Here is a 25,762-nt window from a genome sequence, read left to right as displayed (position 1 = left end):
TAGTCCTTCGGATAGCTGAGTTTGCTTTAGACTATTGTTGATAAGCTTTGAGCTTCATTGTAGTCGGATGCCACTGGAGATGTCCATTGGAGGCTGCTTATTATTTACTGTTAGAATACCTACACAGCTTTTTTCACTGTGGTGTGCCTTTCCTATCTAGGTAATTACCAGTATCCTGAGACTTGGTTGCAAAATGACAATGATATCAGAAGTAAATTAAATCTCTCTTGGAGGTATTGTTCTTGTTGAAGAGCAGGGCGCAGAGGGTGGTGATCCATGGCACAAAGTCTAGTCAGAGACGAGTAACTAGCAGAGTACCCCAGGAGTCAATACTGGGTCCAGTCCCATTCAGTGTCTTCACTAATGGCCTGGACGGATGGGTCAGAGTTTACCCTCAGCAAGTTTGCTGATGGCACAAAATGGGTGGACACCAAGTTGAACACAAGCCAGCAATGTGCCCTTGCTGCAAGATGGCCAACAGTATCTGGGTACTGGGTACTGCATACCAGTACCTGGGTATCTGGGCTGCATTTGAAGTACTGCCATAAGTAGGTTAAGGGAGGTGATCCTTGACAGCTGCTCAGCACTGGTGAGGCCACACCTGGAGTGGTGTGTCCAGTTCTGGGCTTCCCAGTACCAGTGAGATCTGGATATACTGGAGAGAGTCCAACAACGGGGTCACTAAGGTGATGAAGGCACTGGAGCAGCACTCATATGAAGAAAAGATTGGGAGCTGGGACTGTTTAGCCTACAAGTTTCAGGGGGATTCTTAGAAATGTGTATAAATAAGTGGTGGGAAAGTGAACATGGAGTCCTGCTCTTCTCAGTGGTGCCCAGCGACAGGACAAGAGGCAGCAGGCACAAATGGAAAGACAGAAGGTTCTGTCTGAACATGAGCAAACTCTTTTTTTTTAAATGTGTGGGTGACTGAGCACTGGCACAGGTTGCCCAAAAAGATTGTGAAGTCTCCCTCCGTGGAGATACTCAAAATCCTTCCACACAAGGTCCTGGGCAAGGTGGCCCTACTTGAGCAGGGCAGTTGTATAAGATGACATCTCTCCTCTTGGAAGAGACAAAAGGTCTCTTTCAAAGTCAACCATACTGTGACTCTGTGGCAAAAGTACAATTCTACAATTAAGTAATTGCCAGTTTATGAGTTTATGATACTCCCATAGGAGCAGTAAAAGAAAGACCGAAAACTGGCTGGTAGGTATGGACTTGTAATGACAACATGAAATGTGCATTTAGAACAGTGATGTGAATTCATCACCATGCAATGAGCATTAGAGATTTAAAAAATAATCTTTTTATCTTCAGACAGAAAGAGGTTTTCCTTTCCTCTCAAGCAGTAGCTGGATTTCTCAGGAGAAACTTGCTATCTGTCTCCCTTACTTCACAGCTCTGTCCCTTAGGACAGAAAGTGCAGGAGCTCTCCTGGCCATGTGCAGAGGAAAACACTCCTACACCCTTCCCAGTACATCAGTCTTTGATAGAGGAAGTTGTACAGGCCTCTTACTGGGAACTGTGGGCCAAGCTCCTCATGTTTCTTGTTCATCCACAACATTTCCAATCTCCTCTCTCACCACTGACTGAAATGAATGCTGAAAACTCTCCAGAGGTCTTCCATTTCCCCATAAGAGAATTGTCGCAGAGTTTGAATCAAGTCTTATAAACCTTTCTTCATTTCTGATAAGGCTCACTGGGAGGAAAAGTAGAAAGAAAAGAAATTTCTGTACTGCTTCTCTGCATAAGCACTGAATGCAAATCCATCGACTATAGCTTCAAACTAATTATGTCTCACTAATGAGTGCCCTTCCTGTTATTTCAGTGTGGAAAAATTGCCAGAAATATATACGTTTGGTTTTCAAAACGGAAAATTGGTCATAAGGACAAAAACATGCTTACATTTAGAAATAATGATAATAATTTAACTATGAAAACTCTGTTTTAGCCTGGAACAGAGGCTAGCCTCTTAAAAGCTGCATTTATTTCTTTGCTGCTGTAATTTAGAGTGGGACTCAAAAAAAAAAAAAAAGAAAAAAAAAGACTTTATTCAAACAATTTCTTTTGTGCTGGGCTCTCCATTGCCAAATTTCAGAACAAAGGGAATCTTTATCTCAGAGTTTATAAACTCCTGGAAGTGAATTTTATAGCACAAAGCCTGTCAAATGTTTAACTATCATCACTATTGCAGCACTATAATATTTTAGTTAGATGTTTATCATGGCATAGCTTTAGTGAAAACACAGTGCTGTTTAAAATCACAGACCTCTGTGTTTAGTCGTATGAGATGAAGTGATGTAAGTACACACATACACAGAGTTTGGGTGTTGTGGGTTTTTTTTGTTTGTTTGTTTTCTTTTTGGTCAGCCATATAATAACATATTCGTATAGTACTCATGAGAAGACTCCTAATAAAACAGATGAAGCACATTGAATAATTTAAATATATATATATATATATGCAGTACATTTTTTGTCATGTCATCTTTAAGGGTATTACTTAGCTTCAAAAGTGCTTGGATTTGCCAGTTGTTACCTTCCTGGTTTACTTTATGATTGCAATTGCTGCATGGCAACCTAATACGAGAGCCATTTGTAATGCCTTGTGATCTCGTGTCCCTCATTTCAGATTAAGCTTTTCTGGGCTCATCACGTGGAAAAATATATATATATATATTTAAGTTATGATTTACCATGATAAATGTACCGGTATGTGGGCATGTTTAGGCACAGATTTTTACTGATAGCTAAATAAATGAGTCTTCAGGATTGCTCTGTTTAAAGTGGTTAGAGCAAATTCACAAATCAAAGGAGATAGGACTGGCCTTTTATGCCTTGAACAGGCTGGGTTTTCTTCACAATTCTTACATAGGTTTCCACAGATCCTTTATATATTTCACAGAAATATTTCAAAGTAAAAAGTTTTATATCTCTCCTGAACATAGTATGAGAACCAAACTAAAAGGATTCAGATATTTTATTTCAGATTTGTATTCTCTACTTTAATCCACTGCCCTTTAAAGTATAACCCACGATAGAAGGTTACCAGATTGTCTCCTGCTTTCATTGCAGTGTACACTATCCATTTTTTTTATAAAATACATGTTTCACTTTAACAACACTTATGAGCACTGTAATCTTTTTTAGGGCTGAATCCTGAAAGATGCTGAGGACCAATATTTCCCATATTTTTCAGTGAACATAAGTGTCTTCTCTGACATTCTTAGGAGTCTGATCATTATACTGGTATATAGCAGATGGACATGACAGAGGGTGAGCTTTGGCAGCACCGTAAGGCAGTTATCATCTTTACTATGACCATCTCCAAGGGAGAGACAGGCACTCCAACAGAACTTCAAGCTGCTACTTCCAGTTTATGTTGGGGGTCTTTTTTTAGGTGCTTGTTACGGTGATATTAGTAACAGCGGTGAGCAAACAATCAGTTGCTCAAAACACTACCTTTGTTTTACTTGAGTACTTTTGAAGTATAATGTATTTATATATTTCAATTGAGTGCTTGTACTTCTTTCAGTGAAGCTTGATTAACATTCTTAGTTTAACCACATTAATAGTGTACAGTACTACAGACTAAAGTCTACAAAAGAAATGGGTATACACTAGCCATTATTTTAATTCAAGAATAATCATTAGCTATTTATGCTTGAAATAAATGGGAAAACAATATTTTGTATACGGATTTTATCGCATACTTAGAGTAAGTGGGAAATTCTAATACAAAATAATTTTGGAATGATACTGCAAAATTTTTAATACTGGAATTTAAAAAATAGTGCCACATCATGGATCTCCCTGTGGATAAAGCAAATGTAAGATCTTTTTCTATTCATTTTTTTTTTCCAGAAATATTATGAGGGACTTTCCTTGAAGCGCTTTTCTTGAAGAGCTTAAAAATGTATATGTGTTCTGACTTTTATATATGAAAACTCCAGTGTTCCACAACAGCCGTATTTCAGATATAGATCAGAATCTGTGCATATTTTCTAAAAGGTGTAAACTTGAATGGCTCACTTCTGCTTTCTAATAACAGTTAATAAGATGAGATAAGAGTTGATGGAATATCCTTACAAAAATCATTTGCAACAGCTCCTCTGAAGTCTAGGAACTGTGTTGGAAAAGTTCACCTGAACACTGTTGGGAATGTTATAGGCATCTGTGCATGTCTCTAGCAGGGTTTATTCAAGACCTAGCTGTTAGCATGGTTAAATAAAGGTCAGTTTTGGTAAGTTAAAGAGTTTTGCTTAATGTCTGTCTGTAACTGATTACCATCCAGAAAAATAAGAATGATAAGGCTTTTGCAAATGTGAAAAAGCCTTCATTTTTAAATGATTCTGGTTCAGATGCATTGCACAGTTAACCTGAAACAGGAACCTTCATGCAGGGGACATCTATACAAAACTTAAGAGAATACAAGAATCATGCAGGTAGTGAAGAATGAGCAATGGATACCCATTTTCTGTTATAACACTATATTTTATTTTATTTTCAGCCAGAGCTTGAATGACTAGTACTGAATAAATTATTATATACCTTCTTTTTATTTTTTTTAATTTATTGCTTTTTAGGTCTAACTGTGCTGAAAACATCCGTAAACACATCTTGCATACAGGAAAGCATGAAGGAGTGAAAATGTATAACTGTCCTAAATGTGACTATGGAACCAATATCCCCGTGGAGTTTCGTAACCACTTGAAAGAACTACACCCAGACATTGAAAATCCCGATCTGGCATACTTACATGCTGGTAAGGTCATTCTTCCATTTGCTTTCAAATTCTTCACTTTTCTAGGTGAGCATGCTGAAATGATTGCAATAAGAAAGCTAGCTGTTATGTTACTATCATTTATTCTGAAGAAGAACATGATTTTAAAATGGGCTTAGTTCTTGTCAAGTTTTCATAAGGGGTGAAAGTTATGTGTCAAGCACTGAAATCCATTCAAGTTTCATCAGCAAGGTTTGCAGTTTAATGCGTAAATATCAGAAATACATGCTATTTAGATGCTTCATTTTGAACTTTAGTTACACTTTTGTACAGAGATATATTTTTTAAACACTTGTATTAAATTTCTTTACCTACCCCACTCCTCCAAGAGCAGAAAAACAAAATTCCTGAGCGAATTCAATATCAAATGAACATACACCTTTAAAATTTTCATTACAGTGAAACAATGATTAGCATTAAAATATAGAACAGCAGAGATCCATCAATAACTTGCATGGATGTTTTGAGACGTTACATTAGAGAGCACAGACATGGGAATCACTGGAGAAATGCAAAACAAAAAAATGGCTTTAGAAACAGGAACTAAAAGAAAAAAAGTTGGGGATGTGTTCTGTTTAAGAAGATAATTTTTATAGCAGGGATTTTAAAGTTCAGAATAGAAGGCAGAAGTATAGTTGGAGCATCAGGATAGGAGAAAAGAGTTCAGTGGAAAGAGTTTAGGAGAAATCATACAAGCGTAGACTGGAGCTTAAATGAAATGTGATCTTAATTCAGGAGAGGAAGATAACTTAGACATCACTGGGAGGGAAGACAAGTCAGAGCAGAGGGAAAAAAGAACAGATGGTGAGAAGAAAGAGTTTGGGAATCCAGAGGAGGAAGAAGCTACGTGGGCCAAATCCTCCCTAAGACGCAAATTAATCTTCTATCGAAGTCCTACTATTAGTACTGTTGTGTCAGATTTGAATCTTCTTTAAGGAATTGATCTTGTAATTTTTGAGAGTCACATACCTGTGAAAAGGATGACCTAGAGAGTTTTCATTCAGCACTATGCAGTGTTACAGTCAAGCTATTTTAAAACCTTTCAGTCTTCTCAGAACGACTGCTTGCTTTCCTGACTAGAGGCAGTGTATTATTTGTACCATATATTTCTATTTGCCAAGTATTCCACTTCATTTTGGAACCAATCATCATGTCATGTCAGCATATGGTGGATAATATCTGGATGTGCAAACAAAATGCTAGTTGGCGGAATACCAATTTCAAAATAGGTCAGAAAGCTGATCACATTTCAACATAGTCCTGACTAACATGAATGGATATTGAACTCAGATCTTAAATCCAGACACCGTTGGGTTTTAACTGCAATAATCCCACATAAAATAATATGAAAAATTAGAATGCTTTCAATAGACAAATATACATTATTCATGCATGAAAGAGGTTACACTGGTAGAACCACGAGCATTTTTCTAAAATTACAAAGTCTGCGTAAGTTTTCACATTGTTTGTTCAAGGCTCCATATCTAAGTTAAAAAAAATTGCTCATTTCAGCATAACGTGGTTAAAACTATTCAACTTGCTTGTCTTGGCAACACAGGAAAACTGTCATGGGTTGTATTCTAATGGTACCTATTTTTTTAATACATTAATACTTATCCTGGAGAAATCCCTTTACACTAACGAGGGTTCTGTACAAACACACTAGAAAGAACCGGTTGTCACCTTGTTATTGCTGTGGTAGCCTACAACTGGTATACAACAAAAGCAGAAATATTGAAATATTATTCACATAATCCCATTGCTAAAATAGCAATACTGTATTTTCCTTTCAGGAAGAAACACTCTTAAAGCATAGGTGATAATTGTGCATTTACATCAGAGTTAAATTAAAGGGTTTTTCTTTTCTTCTGTTCAAGCCATTCTGACTGCTGGACATCTGTGAGTTAAAGATTTTAGAGAAGGTTTTCAGAGCAGTGAGGGGATAACTCCTGTGCCCTGGCTAACATTCCTTATCAAAATAAGATTTGTTCTATGTCTAGCTCATGGTTACTGATTGTTTGTTGGTCATTGCCGGTACCCACAGAGAATCCACAACACGACTTAGAACCTGTTAGGATGATAGGAGTATGAAAGTGTCATACAAGATCAATTTTTTTAGCTTAAACATATTTGTCTTTCTTTTGTGTTCTAATATTGCTTTGTAATGAGAAAGCCATCCCCTCTGCTTCTGCAAGCAGAATAGAATAAGTCTAAACGGTGGCAGAAATGGACACCAACTCCAGCTCCTTCCCTGCCACTTCCCAGGACCAGTCAGAAACTCCTTCACCAGAACCCACCAAGAGTGGAGCTGTGGGATGCCTTTCAGGTGTGCCTGGGAGTTAAAATCAAGTTTATTTCTCATCTGTGAAACTGAGATTATCAGTTGGATTTCTAACTCAAAGTTAATGCTCTTTGAAGTAATATGAATTTCTGTTCAGCTTTCTTTAGCAATTAATACACTCCTTTATGGAGTGGCACGAAGAAGCTTAAGATGCATTTCTAAGTCTACAGAAGGTGGAAGGGAGAATAAGTTATGTGAGGAGGGTACTGTAAATGATAGGTGACAGCCCTTTCTACATGTATTTTGCATCTTCAAAATCCTTTGTATTGTGAGGAATTAAAGTATGGAAATGCCACAAAACCAGGTGTGCAATACTTCTTTTCCCTTTTTGCTGTAGACTCTGTCATAGAGGAAGATATTTAGCTGTACAACTATATTCCTTATAAACCTTAAGAAGTACCATTATATGTTTTCAAACAGCAGCAATCTAGAGAATACTTCTGTGTTTAGTTTTTAAAATGTACTTCATTTCAGAAGCAGACCTTTAATGCATCCAAGCCAACAGAGGTATATGTGCATCTGCACATTAAATTATGGATTACATTTGCTAGATTCCACTTCAAACGCCAACCTACGTGTTTAACTTCTGATTTTTATACAAATCATCAAATCTGGTTTTAAACTGTCATTGTGTGTGGTTCTGTAAGAGCTTTATGCCTGTTTCTTGGTATTCTGTAACCCATTTTCTTGAGTTCTATGTTGAATTTGAAATTTTGTTTAAAAAAAAAGAAAGCAGAAATCCAGTGACTGCTGATTATCTGCAATATTCATGTCTTTTTAAAAGTAGTGACAGTTAAGACACTGATAGATTTTATAGCTGTTCTAGAACTGAAGTGGGACATTTAGCAAGCTAAGGTGTCCTGCAGTCAATGTTTTAGTTATGGTAATTTGGCTATAATGGAAACTACTCATATTATTCTTGTTTGAAATGTGCAAATCTGAATATTTGTCCTTATGAATAAAAAATTAATACAGTGAGTGAATTGTAATATCATGTTGATGACCGCCAGTTCGGTGATTATTTTTTTGAGTGAGATTAACTGATAAAGAAAATTTTTCTGAGTTGCGCAGTATGGACTTGTCTTTATGACAAAGCTAGTACAGAATAAGCTGAAGAAATCATTGGATATGCGTTGCATTTCCAAGTTTCTTGGACGTGTTTTTTTTCTCCCAATTGACGCTACATCTCGATAATGAGTTTAACTGAACCTGATTGCTTTGACAAGTGGGACAGGAGAATGGCCAGTACCTGTGGTAGAAGCTGAAAGGGATCGGTACTCCAGCTGTTTTTCTCAGTGATTTTTGTCTGCTTTGGAACAGCATCGCTTGATAGTGATAATTTCAGTTTGAACTAAATGCTCACCATTTAGGAGCTCTTGTCTTATAAGCATTATGATACTATTATGATGCATTATTTATATCCAAAGAGAATAATATCTATGGATTGACATCTCCATTATTCCACTAGCTGCAGAGACCATGGCATCTCACTGTGTGCGTAGTAGTCTTGTGTGGGTACTAAACTGGCTGTAAGGCAAAATGCTCTTTGGAGAGAAGAGGAGCAGTTTGCTAATTATTGTTTTCTTGATCATGTTGAAAGTTACACGATGATATTGCTTTTTTTCTGTATCATTATTTCTGTGCTGCACTGTTAGAAGTGAACATGATGTCCAAGAATGAGTGCCGCTCGGGGAAGTCGGAATAACCCTTTTTCTGTGTGTGTTACTGATGCAGTGGGCTTGCTCTCTGTTTGAGTTTCCCCTTGTGCAAAATGGATGCAGTGCCTACATAGTTCAAGGCAAAAGGCTTTTGCTTAAAAATGGTTTCACGATAGCCAGTTATGTGATTTGGGAACTGCTTAAGACATTGAATGGAAAATTTGGAGGTAATTTTCCTAATTTAGAACTAGCAGTCATTAACTATTTCTTGGAAATCTTTAAAAAAAAATCAGGGAAGGCAGATCAATTTATCGTTTTCTTTGGTAAATCCATTCTTCCTTTGAACGCCGTATCTTGCTTGTGAGGGACTCCAATTATCCAGCATGCTCTGAGTGTCTGCCACACTTGGAGCCAGTGGGTGCGGAGGATCACTTGCCCCTATGGCTCCTGGCAGAACAGAAAGCATGAGCTGGTTCCCCTCACTGCACAGCCCCGTTGTGGAGTGTGCTTGGGAGCAGAGCTGTAGTGCGCCTGTGCCTCCGTGAAAATTATAGGTGCCTCTGGGGTTGGGCATCCGCAGAACAAAGATCGTGACGATCATGTTTTGGCAGTTTGCTGCCTACGTGGTGATTGAAGGCTTAGTGCTCATGAAGAGTTACATAATTCATGACCAAAATGATAGATAGGCACTTGATTATAGTGTATGAGTTGCTTCACAGGGAGAAAATATCAGACGTGCGCTACTCCTAATCTAGCTGAGAAAAGCCTAAGAAAAATCAGTTACTGAATGCGTAGTCAGACAAATTGAAATAGGAAACAAGGTGCAAACATTTAAATATGAAGTCAATTGAGCTCTGGCAGCAACTAGCAGAAGAAATTGTTCCCATTCCACTCTTTTGAGCCTTAAGAGGACTGGATGTCTTTTTGGAAGATAGGTTTGAAGGAAGGCCCAAGGTTGCTGGGCGCACTGCAAAACTAATTAAATGTAATTTAAGGGGCTTTGATATACCAAAAGTCAGACAATTATCTAATGATCTTTTCTGCTCTTAAATCTTCAAACACTGTTAATCTACTGCCTCTAGGTAAGGATTGTGTCTGTGGATCGAAAGTGCTGTGGTGTTGTGGTAGTAAAGGTAGCTGAGGGGACATGTAATTCCCCCCAGGTGGTCTTTCTCCTGGAGATGACATTCCCATCGTCAGCACTGAATTGGCACTCTCTGAGCCACACTCTCTGTGCCCAGCTAGAGGTACACCTGCCTTTTTGATACATCACTAAATTATTTATAAAAGACATAGGAACATACATTTATTTACATTATTTATATTTTAAAGAGGTGTTAGAAGAATCCTTGTGAAATTCTGCTCTTTTATTGGGCAGTCTCCTTGATGTCTTACTGGATCCTGAGGACTGAAATCAACAACAAAAGCAATCATCTGTGCAGTAAACCAGGCCTATATTTTGATTTTTTCTATTTTAGCTCAGGAGAACAGAGTTAGGGGATGTTTTAGCTCTTTCCAGACAGCACTGAAAACAAGAAGAGTTTACAGCAAAGTTCCTTTTATGCATCAGTTTGAAAAATATTTTTCTAAACTTTTTTGAAGTGCAGTTTTCAAAAGGCTGTGCCCTCCATGCTTTTCCGTTTGCGTTTCTTTAGCTTTCAAGAAAGCAGGCTTTGCTAGCAAACTGCAGCCTGATTACATCATCAACAAGGGACCAAATTGTGATGCTATCAGTTGTAACAGTTGCAATATTCATGAACGGAATTCTGAAAGTTCAAATAGTTAATCCTAAATAAAATTGTGATCTTTATCCCACTTGACAGCTACATTTATCAAATTATTAAGAGAAAAAATTGATTGCTAAAAGTTATGGTGTGATCTATTATGTGATTTTATCAAGGTATAACTGTATTACCAAGTGGAAACTGCAGACTTATTCAGAATGTGAATTGCACACACATAACCTGATAACGTAGCAATTATACCAGTATCCTAGTGCTTTTCTACTCTTAATTTTTTCCTTTTTTCTTTGTCCTTTTTATTTTACAACTTCTGATTCTTCAGCAGAAAATAAAAAGTTGAAACAAATTAGGAAAAATCAATAAATGAAAATTTCTGTTTTCTATTATACTCTCTGAATTCATCATGCTACAAAAGTATAAATTCAGTGAATGCTATTTATCAATGAAATAATGAAAATACAAGTCAGTTAAGCACCTATGCAAACTTATATTTGATACCTTAAGTAAAGCCTCCAAACAAAGGACACACAATTTTATTTGCAAGTATATTAAACTTTTTCTTGGTATAGTTTTGCTCTTAGTCTTTATCACAATTTAAATAAAATATACTTTAAATGCTGTAATTTAAAACAATATTAAGAATCTGCCATTGCTAGATATAGGCAAATCAGGTAGAAGGATTTTTTTTCTACAGGAATATTGCTTGGGTTTCTAGTCAGATAAAACATTATTTTTGATGGCTGGTGTACTTAAAAAAAAAAAAAAGAAAAAAGAAAAAAAAGCAGCAGCTCTGCTTCAAACAGGTTTGCTCTTGTCATAGCTATTAGTGCCAGTCTTTCAATAGCATGTCATGTTGATTGGCAGACACTCCCTTTCCTCTTTTGTGAAGAATAATAATTTTAGTGTGTGCTTGAAATAAAAACCTAGTATAAATGATTTTCTGTTTGTAAAGGAGAAAGCTAGGTTCCTTATAACCTATGTAGATTACGTATTATTGTGTTTCAGGAAAAATTAATCGACATTTAAAAAAAACCCTAAAGCGTAAGTCATTTGATTATTTTTATATCTGTCTTCTATTCGAAGGCTTCATATGCCTAGCAGAGCTTCTGTAGGCAGTGTCTTTATCTGGGCAGTCGTGATTGTAAAGTTGGTCCTTTCCAAGAAGTGAGTGTCATGAAAAAAGATGTGAGCTTGTGAAAGTATCTTCTCTTCTTATGTAATATGTCGCTTTTGCTCCTGCTGTTGAAGACCTTAGGCACTCCTTTTATAGTTCTTTAGTTGCTTTTCCTGAACAGTCAGCATATGATGCTGCTGAGTGACAAGAAAAAAGGTGTTGAGATATTTTGATGCAAATACTACGTCACCTAACGTGAAAAAAAAATATCACCATTAACGTAGTTATGTTCCATTAAGTGGACGGTATCCTCAGATGAGAGTGAAGGCTGTGAATTTCACTAAAGAAAAAATGTTCAAAATATAGTTTTAAACAAAAGGAAAACATTGCCTACACCAAAGTCTGGAACTTCTCTTAATGCATCTGATCAGCAGAGGTGTACTGTCTGTCATATTGTGCACCGTTTTTCCATCAGAAAAGTTGGTGCTGTGCTGCAGGGTCATTGTGCAAGTGTTTTTCATATTTTATAGCACCAATGACATTTGTAGTTGTCATCCGGTACTCTGTTCACTGCCTTTCTGCTCACGTCCCACTGTGCTGGGGATTTCCAACCCCATGTTCCTTTCTGAAAGACTGTCCCAGGCAGTTTGAATCTCTTTGCCTGTGTCTATACAAATAATCTGGGTGAAAGCACACTTTGCTGGCACATACCTGCTTTTCTGTCCTTCTTCTTTGTGCCATGATGGTTTCCATGGGACAGGACCCAGACATCTGACCTGGAAGGCAGCTGTGCCATGCTGGCTGAAACAGAAATCTTCATAGTTTTTCAAAATTGCTGTTCAATCCTAATGCCCACCTTGTATCGGCCCTCAAAAGGTCATCAGACGGACATCTGCTCTGCAAATTCCTTGCAATCCATTGCATTGTGTTGGTAGCCACACACAGCTGGTATTCACAAAGACTGTTGCCTTTGCAAGGAAGTCAGATTCGCTGATGAAAAGAAGGTAATCTTACTTGAAGGCATTACTTCATTACACTAATAGATAATACATCCTTCATGAAGAACATGAGACATATTATTGGCTATTTGGTGCTAAAAATAGGATATCCTAACATAAAAGTTTTAAAGCAAGGCTGAAATATTAAAGTACAGAAGTAGAAGTCCCTTAAGATGAGACAGCACATCCTAGAAAGGCAAAATACTGAATTCTGCTAGAAAATATACTGGTATGTGGTAAATAGAGATAATAAAAGGAAATAATAGTATTCAACTATCAATGTGTATATATATGTTTAGATAGAGAGAGATATAAAATTTTGAGGTAAACACAGAAAACAGGATATCAGGTTCATCAAAAATCCTTTTGAAACAAAAAACAATGATGAACCTCACAGAAGGATTAAAAAATAAAGATGTATAGTGCACAGGAGTCATTCAGCATATTTTTAAATGTCTAGATTATCCTACACAAAGAAAATTTAAGTTATTTTCCTATTAGCAGAAGCTCTTTTAAGAGTAAATCATCCAGTGTATCATCCAGGGCAGTTATACTGGAGTACTAAGAAATATGAGGCTGTTAAAAATTTTTGTTCATCAAAGTAGACTTAAGGTGTAAGAGGCAACTTGCAGGAGAATATGAAAATGTTGACTTAAAATGTTTTGTAATTTTATATATTCATATATATATGTAGTATAATAAATACCTATACATAATATCACATCATTGTCATCCCTATTATGAACAAATTATTGCATTACTTGGAGACTTGAACTAAGAGTACTTCTAAGACCTAGGAGCACACTGTATTTCAGTATAACCACATAGCAGAGTATGTTTTGCCTACATAATAGGCAAAATATGGCCTGTAGGCCTTTTTCCCTGTGGCTATACTTTATTTAGAGGACACTTAAAATTTCTACTTAGGAGATACTACCAACATCTCAACAACCTGTCCTGAAAGAGTGATAAAGTACTAATATTTGTAAGTCTCTTTTCATTCACTTGCTAGCCATTGTCTCAATTTAATTATTTATTTAATTATTTTTTTAATTTCAGAAATGTTATATTTGGTTATCACACAAAATTTGGTTACTACACAAATCGGCACAAGTAATAGCAAATAATTCTGCAATCAAAAAGATGTTTAAATGTATGTGGATAACGTTAGATATGGAAGGATTGAATCAAGTGCTCACTAGCTCAGGTCATTAGTGAGGAGAAGAGCCCTCAACAATAATTGCTCCAATGAATCACAAATCATTGGCATTCCATGCTGATTTTTAAAATTTCTTTTGGGCTTTCTTTTTGTTTGCTTTCATTGATCCAATGTATGCTGCACCGACATTCCATTAATTTCTTGACTTGGCATCTTGGATCTTGACCTTTTGCAAGTAGGATGCCTTGTCTGTCTGGTACACGTGTTCTTTTGTACTTCTTCTAATTTCTATTTTACTTCCAACAGTTCTTCATAATTTTTCCCATCTTTTCATTTACCAGATCTTTGGTACCTTTCAAATGCTAAATGCTCTCCCATATATCCTTAGTAACCATGCTGGATTTTTCTGTCCTTTTTAATATTTAGGTTTTATTGGATGAATGTAGATTGCACCTTCTCTAACTGTGCCTTAAATAATTGCCACTTAAGGGAATTAAGAAGTACAAGGGAAGGAAAATGCTGACCCATAGACTAAGCAGAAGGAAAAAACGTTCCCACTGGGTCCAATTTCCTAAGAAGGACCATCAGGATAGTGACTAGGACCTGAAATTATGGGCTGAATGACCTCTAAAAAATTATCAGTTCAAAGAGGAGCTTGTCTATAACTGTTTGCACTAAAGGAAATGAAGATAGGTAGAAGTCTCGCAGAAGAAAGATTGCTTCTCTTTCTTGGTGAACATATAAGTGCATAATATGAAACTATATCTCATATAAATACATCGCATGCCAACTGTCTATAATTCTTGTATCATGTCAAAAAACCATGGAGGCAGATATCATATCTCTTAACTCCCAGCGGGTCAGTTAGTGGGGAAACCCTTGTTCTAAATGGGAAAATGAAAAGTACATCTTCTGAATTTAAGGTATTTTATGCAAGTCTTGCATTTATTGGAAAGAGTGCATGCTCATCAATATCTAATGTCAAAGAAATGGGCTGTACTAAAATTGCTGCAGATTTAATACAGATGTTTTCCTTCTCTGAGCCCTTAGCAGTCTGATTTTCATATAATGTCCTCTGATAGTATAAAGGGACTTTAAAGTGAATGCAACTTTCAAATAGATTGCATAGGAACCTGAACACAAATGGGCTTCTGATAACACAAATCAGTGGCTCAGCTCCACCAGGCTGGATCAAAGGCACTGCTGGCTTACAGAGGCATCCTTCCAGTGGCTGGGCTATGAGAAGTGCTGGAGGTATCACACATCAGGAGGCAAAGCTGCTGGACAGCGTATTTAAGGGGACTTTTCAGATACCTGAAGGACACAATAAGTTCCTGCTTAAATAACATTTCAGAAACCTGGGTTATTTTTACTGGAAGAGTTTTTTGTTAGTGATCATTGTATTGTAGCTAAAGGAAAGACTTGGTTGCTATATACTGTTTGGGAATATAGTGGGGTTGCAGAGGTGATCAACGTACTTAAAAAAAAAATTTAAGAAAACTACTGTATTGCACTCTGAGCTATGTGCCTCTTTTGTGTCTTGCCAAAGTGTTACTTTTTAGTCTAAGAAGTAGCGGCAGATAACAGTTTCCAGAACACAGTTTGTAAAAAATTTAGAAGAAGTGGTCTACTTTGAAGTAATAGCATCCAGAGGGAACTACTGAAATGAAATCATCTTTTGATAGCAAGAGAAAGATAAAACCTGGGTTATCTAATTATCTCAGGGGATATCAAGTTTTTAGGGAAATGTTTTTAATTTAACATTGATTTTAGATTCAAGATATATATCTGAAATTCAGATAACTTCAGAAAACTTCTAAGAGAAGAGTGGAGGAGAGGCACCGATTGCAGAAAGGTTTGGTCAGAAGAGATATTAGCTAAGTATTTAGTTACAGAAAAAGTAAACGGTTATAGGTAGGTCTGAGCAGTGTAAGGTTTCTGAGGATCTTGGAAAAGTAGGGAAGACAAAAGATACTTTCATGAAGACTCTGGGTTGACTCCTTCAGAAAGTACTTTAGCATTGTTGCCATCTTCTCACTAAAACTGGAAAGAAAGATTGGTTTGTGGGGGATGATTTTGTACAAGGGATTCAGATTTGAGCTCAAAGTGGGTTTTGATAGGTGGCTGTGCAGGTGTACAAAGTGGCTCACAACCTAAAGGCCGTCTATTTGTAATGTTAGTGCTTGTTTTATGTGGTGAGTCTGCTGTGCTATATGTAAAAATAATGCTTTTTGTCTGCCATCACCATAGGACACTTTTAGGTGTGTTTGGAATTTTGACAAAACTTGTTATCAGACTGGGTTTTTTTGGTTGGTTGGTTGGTTTGTTCATTTGTTTTTTTTCCTGACCAGAATTTTGAAAATAAATGCCTTCCTTTCATATGAACATTAATGGGTAAACTGAGATGATTAAAGTATTTTTTGCCAATATTTGAAGAAAATCAGTGTAGAATTTGCAATCTGATTGCTCTTGATGTTGATTGACAGAAATAGATCTTTTTCTTGAATAATGTAAAAATACAGATGCTATACAAAGAAACAGCGAATGTAAAATTGTACTTCAGTTTAAAATTTAAAGTGGGTGCTGATGAAGGTCTCAGTGCATTTGAAGTTAGATCTTATTAACATAACATTACATTATATCTCTCAAAGCCAGATGCTGTTGTGTCCCCACCACTGGCTTCACAAGACATACGTGTATAAATAATGGTGAACATTAATATCTGTTTTTTTTTTTTTTACTATTTTACATTGGTATTTCATGTACTGTCTCTTTCTTCCACAAGAAGGTAATTGTACACGTACCTACATTGTTAGAAAAATGCATGAAAGTAGATAAAATAATTATAAATGTCTATAAATAGATAAAAGATAAAATAATTTCTAATAGACTTTGGCTAAGTAGGTTGAAAGAAACCAAATTATAGTCCTTATTTTTCAAGAATTTTTGAACATACATACACCCATATTAGCACTTACCAGCATTGTTCACATATTTACTACCTGGTTCTATATTTGAAGAATGTTTAGAACATATTCCAAGCTTTTGGGGGTATTGGGGTAGTTTTTAAGAAGTCTGAAGTGTTTTGGAAAGCCCATGTTATCTGTCTACCATATTTCAATTAATTTTTTCATAAAAATTAAAGATAAATAAGCACAACTTCTAAAACTCTAGTGAGGAAGTACAGTATAAGTTATAAGAAACTGCCATGATGAGAATAGGGAGAAATAGAGCCAGTCCAAGTTATCAGCCTGTATGTTGTTATGCGGAAATGCTATACTCTGCTGCAGTGTGGATTGTAGGGAGCAAGATGTTTTCCAATAATTAAAGGCCCTAGGCTTCTAAGATGCTTAGAACTAAATGCGGTTATTGTTCCAGTTATATGAGATAGACGATAACTTAAATTGCATATTTTCACTTTCCAGTAAACTTTTACTTTTTTGCTTTCGTCGTTTAGAAATGGAGTTTTAAATGTACCGAATTGTTATGAAAGTCTTTCAGCAAAGTAAGGACTGTGAGTTTCTAAGTGCTATGGAGAGATGGGATTTGTCTAATTCGGTAGGTGTTTAATTTTGTAAGCTGGAATTTGTAATAGATATGTCATGAAAAATAAAACTGAATTTATTTCACCTATGGTATTCAAGCACACTTATTTTGCCATAAAAATATTGTATTTGTATTTCATACATTGCTAAAAGTATATGTGACAAATTTATTATTCTGTAGTATCATGATTTGGTTTAGTTTTTATCATATAGAACCAAAATTTCATTGGCAATTTTTGTATTTAAAGGCTTGTTAATCTGCATTGATTTCTTAGTTTGGTATGGATTCTTAGCTGAAAAATACAGTACATCACTGCCTGTTCTATCACCTGACAGCAACTGATAAAGCATCCGTGCAGAAAGTGTCAGAAAAGGTTAATATTTATTGATTTTATGGCGCTACAACCAATGTAGTTTTGCCATCAAAGATGTATGGCCACCAGCAATGGAATCTGTAAAATTGCAGGTTGGACGCTGGTTTTTATTATAACCTATGCCAGTATTCTGGCCTTAAAAAATGACAGATATTTAATTTAAGACAAAAGGCTCTGAAGGTGCAGCTGCTGTGTACCTGGAACGGGAATTTCGTATTCTAAAATGAAACCCTAGTGCAACGCTTTAAAGCTTAAAGGGGGAAAAAACATACAACCTTGCATTGCAAATGACAATCACATTTAGCCTTTTCATCCACTTAACTACGTGCTATTGATCTGTAGAAGGTGCCCAAGCAAGTGATAGCTGAAATTATGAGCAATAAAGGGCTTGCTTCTTCAAACAAAAAAGTATATAATTAGGAGGCGAGGGGGAGGGGGCAGAGCCTGTGTTTGGTTTTAAAGGCATTTAAACAAGATGGACTGAGTGCAACAGCAGTGTTTAAGTGTACACAAGGAGAAATCTGGTTGCCTTGAAGCATAAATCTATGGTCTGGTTGCAGCTTGTGTGTAAAAATTAGGCCTGCACTCCAGCCTTTACATTTATCTCCATCAGGATTTGCCTGACAGAAAGACAATCTGTTGGTTTGTCTGCATCAACTAGGGAGAGGAAAATCTTGTGAAGCTTTGGTTCTTCTAAATGCATCCCTAGTTTGCATTTTTATTCTATTTTTCATTTACTGACTCCCGATATCAACTTCTTCATAACTGATAGTTCTATTGATATTTCCGGAAGGTTTTCAAGAAGATGGAAAAGTACTTACTGAAGTGCTGAAAATTAGCCCACTAAAATACATACAGACATACAGGGGCTTTGTACAGGGAGGTTTGTAGGGAACAACAGCGAGATCTGTCCCCAGGTTTTTAGAATTCCTGTTTAACTCACACTGACTGCAGAATTACCACCTTCGTGGTACAGTTTTGCATGCAGATTTTTCTCTCCCACTCTCTTTCAGGTTCAGCTGTAGGGACAGCAGCAACCAGGAGGTTAGTCTGGAACAGAACCTGCTGATAATTCAGCAGTGAGGAGCTCTTATTTTAACCTGACCAGCAGAATAAATTGCGTGGCATACAGTAAACATGCATTAGATCGCCTCTTGTCTGTACCACATTTTTCTGTTGAGTTTTATACTACTAGTTTGTCTGGCTTCCTTTTCCCCAGACAGCTTACCCATTTTATTGTGCTCATTTAGAGGAAAGAAAAACTGTTTGTCTCCTTGAAAGGCAAGAGAACAGTGAGCGGAAAACTACTTTTATAGCTAAAATACCATTATAATATATGGCAACTAAAATTCTAAAATTGAAAGAGAAGATACAAGAGAAAATCTTAAATCATTTTTTTAAAGCCACTGACAATTTGAAATATTCCCCATGAAGATTTCTATTTTTTTGCCTTCCTTCCTTGAGCTTAGTAAAATGTGATTTTTTAAATGATTGTTAAAATAACTTGTTTAATTTCAATAACTCAAATAAGATCCATTCCTCATATAACTCCACCTTTTTTATTTTAATGACTGTGTCATTAATCTAACATTTTCCATTTTTATTGTGCTTCATTTTTCCCCCTTCTGATCACTTTAAATTATGACTATGAAATGGCATGCATTCAGCAGCAGCATGCTCTGCCTGTGTTTTTACATCTCTTTTACCCCTTTCGTTCTCATGTTTTAACCCTTCTGTGCAGCCAGGTGCCAACAACATTGCGACTGTACGGTGGCCATAAGCGACCTCCAGGCCACAGCTATGGGTGGCAGCTTAGTGACAAAAGGTTTTTCAAACACTTCATTTTTATTTTATATTTTTTTTAATTAAATAACACTGATATAAACTATTTGTTAAAGTTTATAACGCCTTCACCCCCAAATTGGTCATTACCTTAGGTAATGGTTGATATGCTAGGTCGTTAGCTGATTTTAACAAATGATTTTGTGGAATTATTACTTAATTCATAATGCAATTAAACTTTAGTGCCCAGCAATACACAACCAAAGCCATATATTTATCTTGGATTGCATAACCATGAAAAGACTGCATTGCTTAAACCATTATCATTTGCTGAGTAAATAAAATTAATTTATTAGAAAATTTGCCACACACAAATTTGATATAAAACTAAGAGATAAGGAAGAAAATAGGCAGTTGGGGGCTGCCGCTCACTCGGTGATCACACGTGCTGATGGCTCGTGCAGCACTCTGGCCCTCCTCACAGCACCCGTGTGCAATGGTAATGAAAATTGAGAGTGCATACAATTCTTAAAATTCAGATTCTACTTGTATTCACCTGGCTTTTTGTCTGATCTTCAGATACAGGATGTGACGTGGTCCATCAAATTAGGATTCTTGTATGGTAATACTGCCCTGAACGCCCGTGTGTGCACCACGTGTGTTAGCAGCAGTACTGCAAAATCCCTGTGCTACTTCCGAGTAAATGCACAGAACAAAAAGCAGTATCTGCTTATGTCGCTTTAAGAAAAAGTCAGCACGAGCCAGAAATTATTGCATTTTATTTCAGATGTAAGAAAGGGTATAGAAACACTGTATGTTTGAAATCAACATACCTCTGTTTACAAAAACATACAGGGAGCAGAGTGTTTCCTCAAGAACCAGAATGAAAAAATAGAAAGCAGCTCTACTCTGAGCGTGAAAATTGCACTGGTAGAGTTACAGTGCTACTGCTGTTTGGGGATAGAGTTGGGGGCAAGTCTGCTTGCAGGCGCCCCTGCATCAGCTCTCTTTGCCCTTGATGGAAATCAGTGCCATTTGGGAACCCACTGCGCAGCACAAGCGGAGGCTGAATCCAGGCTGTTAAAACCAGAGCGCGTGAACTTCAAAGCTGCAGCACCAAGGGGCTAGCCTGGACTAATCGTCCCCAAAGAAGCAGGGAACAGTATCGCATTAGCGCAGCTACGCGGCCCCTACATCAGAGCGGGTTTGCCTCTGGCCGATCCCTCGTGCAGCCGGGAAGTGAGGGGTCTGTGCTTCAAAGCAGAGCTTGTTCTGTTGGAAGCAATTGGCTGAAATCTCCAGAGTATTACTTAGTTATTAGACAGGGGGTGAGGGGGAAAGTACCTTCTCTGGAATACTGAGATTGCAAGAGGTTTTGGAGCAATGGACATAAATCTCACCAGCCCCACACAATCCTGCTCACAAGCCTGCACACTACGTCACCCGTATGCAGAGATGCACAGAGCCCCTCCAATGGGGCGTGAGGATGTCTTGCTGTTGGGTAAATGCTGCACCTGCCCTCACAGATCTATAGGACATGCCCTGGCATTCAGTTCTTAACAATTCTTTAGTAGTATTTTCTTTGGTTAGTCAATTACATTTCTATTTATCCACTGTCTTCCTCAAGCATTCCTTGCTTTAGTATGGAATAATTTATTCAGACTTTCTTGATCCTTCTTGCTGAAGTTATAAATTTAATAGCATTGCTATATTGACTGGAATGTTACAGAGCAGTTAGCTTTTATTGTTTTTGTAATCTAAAGTATGTGATTTTATTGGTCATTTTTATATCTCAGATTTCATCCTTTATTAGAATTTTGAACTATATCATCTTCAGGGTAAGATTTATTCATTGTGCTAAGTACACATTTTAAAATGCTGATTAATTAACCTGTAATTCATCCTCCATCTTAACAGTTAATTTCAGGATTTTCTTTGATACAACCATGAATGAAGGGAAATGAGTAAACGTCATCTCTGTCACTTTTTTTTTTGTTTCAAGAGACACTTGTAAGAGTTGCAATATCCACCCTACCTCTTCTTTTTGCTTAAGGAAGGAAAGAGTAGTAATAATTTTCTGGAGCATTACGTCAAGACTTTCCCGTATCTCTCTTTCATTGCTCTGGGTCTGGGTATTGCAGGCAGAAATGGGAAGATCCCACTCCTGTTTGTATGCCTGTAGTCCAAATCACAGTTCTGTAATCATAATTTCACTCTGTAGAAATCTTGTGCTATTGTATGTGATTGAAACTGAGATATTAGAATTTATGGTCCCTGATCAAATAACCTAATCTTTAAGCACACTTTACATCCTCTCCTCCTCTAGGATTTTCTTCTTGATTTTGTTACTGAGGCATTTAGACCATTTAGGCATTATTTTTGGTAAATAAATTGTATATTACTTACGGAGTATGTTTAGATTTCTCTTAAGTGTACCTTTAAAAATATTTGTTATTTTTGGAGTAAATAAAATACCTTTTAATTGTTTGAAGCTGTATCTTGCATAACTATTATATATGCTCAAACATGACTGTTTCTCCATGTGTTCTACCTGGTAAGACTTAATTACTTAAAATCCAAGTCTCCTACAGATACGTACACCAAAAGAAAGATACCTTATGTGATGTAATTTTAAATATCAATATCAGTGGACAACTCACGAATTGTGAGTTTCTTTTGGATGTTTGATCCTTACAACCAGTTTGTTGGTCTTTTGTGTTTTTTTTTTTGGTTTGGGATTACTTTTTTGTTGTTGTTGTTCTGCTGCTGAACAATTACAATCAGTGTTTTGAGGCTTCAAATTGTCATTTATGTTCCTGCAATGGAAGCAAGGTTATTGGTAAAAGTGTATTTGAATTCACAATGGCCTCTGAGAAATTGCCTGAGGTATCATCCTATATCTTATGACAGTGATAACTTGTAAAGAATTATGTTAATTGCAGCTTGTTTGCTTCAAAGTAGCTTAGTTTCTAATTTCTGTTTTATACCTTTTCAACTATCATTTGGGACAGAGAAAAGATTGATACAGATGCTAAAAAGCAGGTTATGTTTTTCAAAGAATGCAGTTATTCACTAATGCAGTTCATAAACTAACCTACAGTCCATATAAATTCTGGTCAGTGACGATCTTGATAGAAATCAGAAAGTAAGAGCTCAAGATAAATGGTTGGACTTTTGATGAAAAAAGAATACTTTGACAGCAGAATGAATGAAAATGCCGTGATTATTTTTAATCTACTAATCTTCCCTACCAGGCTTTATTTTTGTTTGTTTGGTTGGTTGTTTTGTTTTTGTTTTGTTTTGTTTTGTTTTGTTTGTTTGTTTGTTTTGTTTTTAGTGTCTTTCAGGAATAGAGAAATGATATTACATAACTTAGAAAAAATCCAGATAATGTAAAATCTCTACCGTTGCAGAGGAAGGGAGAGAAGAAATGAGGTACACAGAAATTAAAGTCTAGTTCTATACACATGGTGCATAATTTACCTTTCAGATGTCCAGCTTCCTGTTGAAATTGTATTGGACCCTCAATTCAGACATCCATTTGTGGATGGAGGCCTATTTCAGGCTTATACAAGAAATTTGCCAAAGACCCATCAAACAAAGTTTCTGCCTTCCAAAGGGCTAATCTTCCTCCAATGTAAGGCATTGTTTTCAAAATTAAAAATGTCCCTGTTTTTCTGTGAAGAAGACATAATCTGATAGGGATATGTGCTGCCTTTATTAATATGGCAAAAAGAAATGGCAATGCCAGATAGAAAGGGCTCTGTTTCAAAAATGCAGCAGCTAGATGCATTAGCAGTAACGTGGGGGAATGTCTACAGGAATGTGCTCTGCTATCTTAGAGCAAAGAAGCAGAGTGCTTTGCTTACTGCTGGCACAACTTGCTACTGGTAGTTGTGTTCCCTTAGAAAGACCATTCAGAAATTCCAGTAACAGAGCTGGTCACTGGAAGACCCAAATCTAAAATTTCATTTTGCCTGTCTGTGCCATTTCATACCTAGATGTACTAGTAAAGTATGTTAACCTCAGATGGTATTTTTTTGGAATAATGATTGTTGGTAAATACTGTGACCTTCATTTGGAGAAGATATATATGATAGCTGATTTGAATCCTGGTAGTAGTTCTGAGTTTAGAACAGCAGACTGCACAAATTGGAGAGTGTGAGCGGGGTTTTCCTCATTGTCTGAAATTGCTCAGAACTAGAAAAGGCAAATGTAAAAACAAAAATATCTCCTAAAACTGGGCCATTTGTTTTGAGGGGTTGGGTGGGAGGAAGGACACAAACTATTCCAGAAAATTATTATCAGCAAAAACCCTTAGCTGCAGGTGGCCTCAGGATGAATAGCTCTGAACGTAGCTTTTTTATGCAGGTAGACATTTGGCCTTCATCTCATCCAAGAAAACAGAGAAGTTGGTTAGTCTTCTTTCCCTGTGCATATCTTCTCTGCCATACCAGGCATGAATTCAGTAGAGTTGACAGTTGGCCTCTTCTCCCTTAATTTTAATAGTTGTCTTTGAAAGAAATTGCCAAATTATTAAATGTTTAATATCTCAGCACTTAAAACATATCATTTTAAAACAGTCATGTATAATATTCTTTTATGTGCGTATATAGTAAAGTGCACCTATATTTTCCTTTGTGTTTGATCATTAGCAGATATATTATATTGTCAATATATACTGTGAATGATACTTTAAACAAACCTGCTGCTGCCTTGGCTGTAAACTTGGGAAAAAACATTGGTTTCACCTTAAGGTTTTAATTTCCTTATGTTTAGTATAAAATCAATACTTTAAGAGTGACTAAAATAACAACTCGACAATATTTACTACTTTTATGCTGAACATTTCAAATCAGAAGAACTTAGGAGGAGTGTCCAAGTTGTAATTTAAACATTTATAACCATCATTCCATTCTATCTGAGAAAGCTTACTTTATTAGGTCTAGATGTACAATATATTCAATTAAAGCATCGCTCCAGTGGTAAGAAGCATTTTCCTTAACATTAGGCATAGGTACTTGGATCTAACACAGTCCTTCACCCTTACAAGTCAGGAATAGTTCCTCTGATATCCATTAATTAAGATCATTTTAAAATTGCTAGAAAAGAATGAAAGAACTGGGTCCACTACATTGTCTTTAAAAATAAAGTTAAAAGCATGAATGTGATAATATGAGTGTCTGTTCATAGATGTATGAGTTAGATAAAGGGCATTTTGCCATTATGTGTCAGATTATTTTGACTTCAATTTTTCATTGAGGCATGTTGAGTTAAGGTGGTGCCTAATGTGAGTAATAGTGACAGAATCTGACCTTTTTATGTGATTTTTTTTTCTTTTCTCTAATGATAGTGAACCTCTGAAGTAAACCTTATACCAGTTAGAAGGTATTACATTTTTGTTGCGGTCTTTGTCATGGTGAACCAATCAGAGTTGAATTTAAATCTTTTGTTTCACGATATACAGTCCTTGTCGTATCTTACTTTCCAAAACATAGCACACCTAAACATTCAGAACCGGTAAGTAAACCACTTCTTCAGTGAATAGAGAGAACTACAAAATAAAAGTAAAATAGAATATCAAAAGGTAATTCAAGTTTCAGGCCAGATGCTACAATCATTCTTGCACCATCTACACCTCTACAATTTTGAATGCTCTGTAGATTTCATTTAGTGGCAAAATCCTGCCCTAAATTGTGAAATATCAAGTCTAGTGGTAAAAAAAGAAGTGGAAAAGAAGTGAGAGATTACAGCTCAGAGGGCAGTTCATTTTTGCCCATCCCAGCTTGAGGAAGGCCATTCCAGATTGGTCTTGCTTAGTCCTGTCTTTTTGTTTCATAAGTTCAAGTTATTTCACTCGGTGTCCTTGAAACAGTTCCTTTGTCTGTGTCGTGAATCCTTGCCAAGTCTGTTCTGACTGCACAGGATGCACATAGCTATTGTACTGTCATTCACCCAAACAGTATGTCCTCTACGCTGACGCTATGCTTTCATTAGTATGGTAGGGCAAAAAATATTTTTAATACTGATTGCTATTAAATTTTATATTTTGGACCCAAAATGGGTCCAAACCTGAACATGGATAACTTTTCAGGATTTAGTCATGAAGGAAGTATTATATACAGGTTTATAAAACCGAAGTGAAATTACATGACTGGTTTGTTTGGCTTGATCCAGGGATGATGTTTAATGAAGAGTTTTATGGAAGTAATCAAAGATTGCTTGGTCAATAAGAGCAACACTGAAAAGTATGTAATGTCATTTGA

The 25,762-nt window shown here is 36.5% G+C and overlaps 1 protein-coding gene across 1 annotated transcript in view; it reads left to right on the top strand.

The window, feature by feature from the left end:
• ZNF407 (zinc finger protein 407) overlaps positions 1 to 25,762 on the top strand; it is a gene marked incomplete at its 5' end in the record, with an annotated part of 309,274 nt that overhangs the window by 205,254 nt on the left and 78,258 nt on the right. The window contains one exon of the mRNA XM_084283203.1: positions 4,587 to 4,765. Within this exon, the coding sequence (XP_084139329.1) occupies positions 4,587 to 4,765 (179 nt within the window). The remainder of the gene's footprint in view (positions 1 to 4,586; positions 4,766 to 25,762) is intronic.

Source organism: Netta rufina (assembly GCF_964035555.1).
Source record: "Netta rufina genome assembly, chromosome: 2".
Classification (NCBI taxonomy): Eukaryota; Metazoa; Chordata; class Aves; order Anseriformes; family Anatidae; genus Netta; species Netta rufina.
The sequence above is the reverse complement of the archived record's forward strand: the minus strand, read 5'-3'. Positions and strand labels throughout refer to the sequence as shown.